The following is a 6,937-nucleotide window of genomic DNA, read 5'->3' on the forward strand; positions in this document are numbered from 1 at the left end:
CGTAACAAGGGCATGGTCATAGATGATGTAACGTCCACTTAACAAATAACTATTAAGTCATCATCAAGTCTTAGTTACTTAGATGTATACATATAGAATAACTTAGATATTATATAGTTTACAAGTCTTATGATTCAAGCATGAGGTAGGAGATTAATGTCTCCATTTAGGTACCTCTTTGTGTCATAGAATACATACATGAGGTAGGAAGAACAAGCTTCCATTTAGGCACCTCTATTGTTCACCACTACACTTGTTGTTATAAACAACAAGGAGGGTCATGAACATACAAGTATCAAGGTATTAACAACAACTAATCTATAGCAAAACATCAAGTAATGAGTGGATTCTTATGAAGGATAGCCCAAGCTAATCCAACCATCACACATTCAACAAGTTTCACACTTGAACATTACTTGTGGGTAAAACCCTAATTAAAAACAGAAAGTTTATGAGGTTTTAACCTCTGATTTAGATGTCTCAACCTTGTTTTTAAGCTTAACCAACCATGGGATAAGTTGTAAGCATTAGGACATAGGTATGAGATGTGTTGGACACAAGTTGCATAGATTTAAACAAGTTTTTGATGAACATAAAAACAAACAGAAAGTTTATGGACTATTTCGGGGCATTTCCAGGTCTGATTTCTCCAAGGAGAAGTCTAGGAATCGAACCCCATGATTATACAAGCAAGTAGGAAAAAGAATCGAGTGAATCGGATAAGAATTGAGTGAGTTATGCTCATTTTCGTGAAGGGGTGTCAATCTACTCGAACCTTTGCTTTCAGCTACGGTTTGGAGGATGTTTTGAGAGTTTTTAGTGTTGCAAAAGTGGTAGGGAGGCTGGTTATAAGTGGTATTATAGGGGGAAGGATTAGGGTTTCAATGGGTTGGGCTTTGGAAGTGTTTAGAAGGGGTTACACCTTGAAACTAGCCCACAAAACCCAACTATATGGGGCTGAATTTTGCTGAATTTGGGCTGCCATGTTTCTTTAGTTTTTTATTTTTTTTTAAACATTATAATGAGTAATTTTATTAGTTAAGTTGTGTAATAATATGCAACAATGTTTCCCCTAACTTGTAACAAGGTGAAATATGAAATAAAACATGATTTAACTAGGCAAAAAGTGTAATGTACAAGTATGTAACATGTTTGTAAGTAACAAGTATATGTCACATATTTACAAGTTCAACATATGTTTGTAAGTATCACAAAGAAGTATCAAATGATCTCATGATTAATCGTATTATGGTGTATGTATAGTATGTAACAAGGAAATGCAAGTTTTCATTCATGATCAAAATCTCGAGTTTACAACGAGTACTAGAAGGAACGAGTACAATGATACAAAGCTTCCAAAATTAGCAACACGAGTAAGACAAGCTATAAATAGAAAGTACAAAACACAGGGCGTTACATTATTGTTTTAGGACATTTGTTGTGTTTTACCTGTAATATAACTCTCAATCATTTGTTAACAGATTATTTGGACCATGGTGACCAAGTGCTTACATGTCAGCTTTGTAGTGCAAAGTTATGGGCATCGGAAGGTGGAAAAGGTCGTTTAACTTTAAATAAGCTATGTTATGGTATGTGTTGTGGGTATGGTAAAGTTCAGCTACCGCCTTTAAAGGATGCACATCCGTCTTATCAAAATTTGTTTTCTTCCTCAAATCCAAAAAGCAAGTTCTTCCTGAAGAATATAAGACGATACAACTCTATGTTCTCTTTTACATCTATGGGTGGAAAGCTTGATTCTAATATCAACAAGGGCAATGCTCCATTTATATATCGTATCAGTGGCCAAAACTATCATTACATGGGGAGTCTCAAACCTCCAGCTGGAAATGAAGCTAAATTTTGTCAGCTATACATACATGATACTGAAAATGAAATAACAAACAGACAGGCATTATTCAGGTATGAGTGATTTCTAAGTTCCATTTTTATTCTATTAAAGAACATCTAGAAATTTAACCATTTGTAGTTCAATATCAGTTGTTAAGTACTATCACTTAATCCTTAATCACTGATTCTCTATCCAGAGATTGCTACAACAGCAGTTGTTAACCATTAGTAGTTCACTATCAGTTGTTAAGTACCATTAGTGTTTTAATTACTAGCAGTGCTTACAAGTTTTTCATAAGCTGTTTCACTTAACAGGAGTTTCACTTAACACTAGTTTCACTTAACAGTAGTTTGCTTTATTCATTTTAAATTTATAATTACAATTCATCAATGTTTTAATCACTAGCAGTGCTTAAAAGTTCACTATCAGTTGTTAAGTACCATCAGTGTTTTAATCACTAGCAGTGCTTAAAAGTTTTTTTCATCAGTTGTTTGACTTAACAGTAGTTTGCGTTATTAATTCTAAATTCATCAGCTTTTGTAGGTAAACTGAAGTTTCCTACAATAAGCTATGCCCAGCTAAGTTTCCTAGAATGACATTGGTTATAACAATTTAATAAGGCAAAACACTGTTGGATACAATTACATTTGTACACAAAGTCTAATTAACCCCATCCAATGTTCAAGACCAAACCACTGATGCCTACCAAACCACTGTTTAAGCCCAAATCTCTGAAATGTTACTTTTTCTCAACCTATTCTAAAAGTTTTGAGCTGGTATCAACAGTTGTTTACAACTGTTCTTCCTTAAAACTTAATTATTAATCACTGATTCTCTATCCACTGCTTATTACAATAGCAGTTGTTAACCTTATGTAGTTCACTATCAGTTGTTAAGTATCATCAGTGTTTTAATTACTATCAGTGCTTACAAGTTTTACATCAGCTGTTTGACTTAGTACTAATCTGTTTTTCCTTAACACTTAATTACTAATAACTGATTCTCTATCCACTGCTTATTACAATAGTTATGTTATGTTAACGTTTTGTTTTTTTTTTCTTTTAACAGCAAAAGAACCAAACCTTCATCGCCTGCTGATAAAGAACTTGATGTTGAAATGATAAAGTATTTGAGGGCTTTATTAGATTTACAAAATATGTTGGTTAAGACATATAGGATGGTTAGAAACCATTTTCACCAATCTCCAGATGCCAACCTTAGTCTTCGACTAATTTATAGAAGAGAAAAAGACGGCAGGACATATAACTTACCCACCACATCTGAAGTTGCTGCTTTGGTTGTCGGAGACATAGATAAAGCTATAGACCATCGTGATATTGTTGTCCAGACGCAGTCGGGAATGCTGCAACGTATTAGCGAATTACATCCATCGTATCTTGCTCTTCAATATCCGTTACTTTTTCCATATGGTGATGATGGTTATAGAGTTGATATTCCTCATAGAGATTTTATGTTCACACAAAAGAAAATAAAACCAAAGTGCACAATGAGAGAATTTTTTTCATATAGGATCTAAGATAGAACTTATGGCTTTTCCTTAGTTTTAAATGGGCGAAGGTTGTTACAACTGTTTTTGGTTGATGCGTACACAATGATTGAGAGCGAAAGATTAAATTACATTCGTAGGCAACAAGCGAACCTTCGCTCTGAAACATTTGAGAATCTTCAAAAGTATAAATCTAAAGGTAAGGAAATTTTAACAGATACTGGAAAGCCTGTTATACTTCCTTCTTCATTTACTGGTAGTGCAAGATACATGCAACAAAATTACCTCGATGCAATGGCCTTATGTAAGTGGTATGGGTACCCTGATTTCTTCATAACTATAACATGTAATCCTAAGTGGCCTGAAGTAAAAAGATTTCTAAAAGACTCAACTATCAAAGCTGAAGACAGGCCTGACATATTATGTCGATTGTTTAAAAGGAAGCTTGATTCCTTAATCAAAGATTTTAAGGATTCCAAGTATTTTGGTGAGATTAACGCTGGTATGTTATTTTGTTTTCACAGCTTATCCTCTGATGTATATTTTTTAATCAAGGTTATTAACTAGTAAATTTATTTATTGTTCCTTTTTATTTAGTTGTTTATACAGTAGAATTTCAAAAGCGTGGTCTTCCTCATGCACATATATGCTTATTTATGAAGGTCGATCACAAACTTCCAACCATTGATCATATAGATCCATTTATTTCTGCTGAGATTCCCGATAAAAAAGAAGATCCTGAACTTTATTCTCTTGTGACTGATTATATGATTCATGGTCCGTGTGGGAATGCTAATTTGAATTGTCCTTGCATGGTTGATAAAAGATGTTCAAAAAACTTTCCGAAGAAATTCACACCACATACAACTATTGATTCAAATGGTTTTCCTGTATACAGAAGAAGAGATTCAGGTCATACAGTTATAAAATCTGGTGTTAGATTAGACAACAGAAATGTTGTTCCTTATAACAAAAGGCTTTTGAAAAGATATCAAGCACACATTAATGTTGAATGGTGTAATCAAGCCGGTTCAGTGAAATATTTGTTCAAGTACATCAACAAAGGTCCTGATATGGCTACTGCGGTAGTTTCTAGTGATACAAGTTCAACCATCAAAGAAAAGCCAAAAGACGAGATCAAGGAGTATTATGATTGTAGATATATTTCAGCTTGTGAGGCATCCTGGAGAATATTCTCTAATGAGGTTCACTATAGGTATCCTGCTGTTATGAGGCTTCCCTTTCATTTGCCCGGCCAACAGAATGTTGTGTATGGTGCTGATGACAATATTGATAATGTTTTAAGCAAGCCTTCTGTTGCTTCTTCAATATTTATGCAATGGATGAAGTTGAACGAGACAAATAAAGATGCTAGAAAGCCGACTTATGTTGAGTTTCCTTCCAAATTTGTTTGGATACTTAAAGATAGATGTTGGCAGGTACGTAAGTTGTACCAGTGTGTTGGCCGGATTCATTCTGTATCTCCTGCTTTGGGCGAACCTTATTTTTTGAGGATACTACTGAATAAAGTTAAAGGACCTAGATCATTTGAGGAGATACGTACAGTTAACGGTCAATTATTCCTGACTTTTGGAGATGCTTGCTATGCGATGGGACTTTTAGATGATGACAATGAATACGTTGAGGCCATTAAAGAAGCAAGTTTTGAAGGACATGCTGGGTATCTTCGAGCGTTATTTGCTACCCTGCTTTTGTCAAATACTCTATCTCGGCCAGAATTTGTTTGGAAGAATACGTGGAAATACTTAGCTGATGATATTGTTTATAGACGTAAAAAAGAAACAAATATTTCAGGTTCTGATCTATTTTTTTTATTTCACATACTACATTTTGATTTTTTATTTAATAATCTTAATTTTTTTATTTGTTAGGTTTAGTGCTTCCTGAACATCAGATTAAGAACCTTACTTTGTTGAAAATTGAAAACTATTTAATTTCCAATGGTTCATCATTACGAAGGTTTGCCATTATGCCGTACCCTGATGATGATTCCTTACGTGATGCTTCTAATCGTCTGATCAATGAAGAGTTGTCACATGACCTAGATGAAGTACAAGCTGAGTTTAACAGGTTGCATCAATCTCTTACAGATGAACAACGAGCGGTTTTTGATGAAATAATGGAAGCAGTTGTAGGGCATAAAGGAGGCCTTTTTTTGTCTATGGTTATGGTGGAACTGGAAAAACCTTTTTATGGAAGACTTTGGCTTCAGCTGTTCGATGCAGAAATGGAATAGTTTTAAATGTGGCTTCAAGTGGTATTGCTTCGTTATTACTTTCCCGTGGAAGGACAACTCATTCTCGGTCCCATATTCCCATTAATCTAACAGAAGATTCAATGTGCAATATTAAGCCAAATAGTGATATTGCGAGATTATTAAAGGAAACCCAATTAATAATATGGGATGAAGCATCGATGGTACATAAACATGCGTTTGAAGCTTTAGATAGGACCATGACTGACGTATTTTCGGAAGGTAGGAGTATTCGTTCGGATATTCCTTTTGGTGGTAAAGTTATTGTATTTGGTGGTGACTTTAGACAAATACTACCTGTTATTCCTAATGGTACTAGACAAGAAATTGTTAGTGCGTCTTTAAGCTCTTCATACATATGGGCAAAATGCAGACTATTACGGCTGACTAAAAACATGCGTCTAACTGTTGGAGCTGAAAGTTCGAATATGAAGTCTATCAGAGAATTTGCAAAATGGCTTATTGATATTGGTGAAGGAAATGTTGGAGATGATAATGATGGTGACGCCATTATAGAGATACCAGATGATTTACTAATCACCGATATTTGTGACCCAATACAAAGTTTAATTGACTTTGTATATCCTTCAATTATTCAACAGTTTAGGATTGCTGGATTTTTTTTTCTGAGCGAGCAATTCTAGCACCCAAAAATGAGGTAGTTCATGAAATTAATGATCGATTGCTTTCGTTATTTCCTGGTGATGCGAAAGAGTATCTGAGTTCTGATAGTATATGTCAAACTGAACAAATTCTTGATTCTTTTCAACAAAGCTTATACTCAACAGAAAATTTGAATGCTCTTAAGATTTCTGGCTTGCCTAATCACAGATTAGTTCTTAAAGTTGGTGTTCCTGTGATGCTTCTTCGAAACATTGATCAACAGAAAGGGTTATGTAACGGTACAAGGCTTCAAATTACTTTTCTTGGTAAACGAGTTATAGAAGCTGAAGTAATATCTGGTGGGAACATTGGCACGAGAGTTTTTATTCCAAGGATTAATATGATTCCGTCTGACAAAAAAATACCTTTTCAATTTCAATGAAGACAATTTCCGTTATCAGTTTGTTTTGCTATGACAATTAACAAGAGTCAAGGACAATCGTTATCAAAGGTTGGTCTTTATTTGAAAGATCATGTCTTCACTCATGATCAGTTGTATGTTGCATTATTAAGGGTCAAGACCAGAGAAGGCGTTAAAATACTAATATTCGACGCTGATGGAAAACCAACAAATAAGACTTCTAATGTTGTTTACAAAGAAGTTTTTACTAGCTTGTAATCATTTTGAGGAATGTTAAAACGC

At 34.4% G+C, this 6,937-nt stretch overlaps 1 protein-coding gene across 1 annotated transcript; it reads left to right on the forward strand.

Annotated features, from left to right (window-relative positions):
* The first annotated feature begins 1,738 nt into the window (after nucleotides 1-1,738).
* On the forward strand, nucleotides 1,739-5,613 carry LOC110876369. Its single transcript, XM_022124542.1, has 5 exons — nucleotides 1,739-1,920; nucleotides 2,918-3,322; nucleotides 3,428-3,858; nucleotides 3,954-5,171; nucleotides 5,249-5,613. The coding sequence occupies exons 1-5, from the start codon at nucleotides 1,739-1,741 to the stop codon at nucleotides 5,611-5,613; spliced, it is 2,601 nt and encodes an 866-aa protein (XP_021980234.1).
* The last annotated feature ends 1,324 nt before the right edge of the window (nucleotides 5,614-6,937 follow it).

Source organism: Helianthus annuus, chromosome 9 (assembly GCF_002127325.2).
Source record: "Helianthus annuus cultivar XRQ/B chromosome 9, HanXRQr2.0-SUNRISE, whole genome shotgun sequence".
NCBI classification, from domain to species: domain Eukaryota; kingdom Viridiplantae; phylum Streptophyta; class Magnoliopsida; order Asterales; family Asteraceae; genus Helianthus; species Helianthus annuus.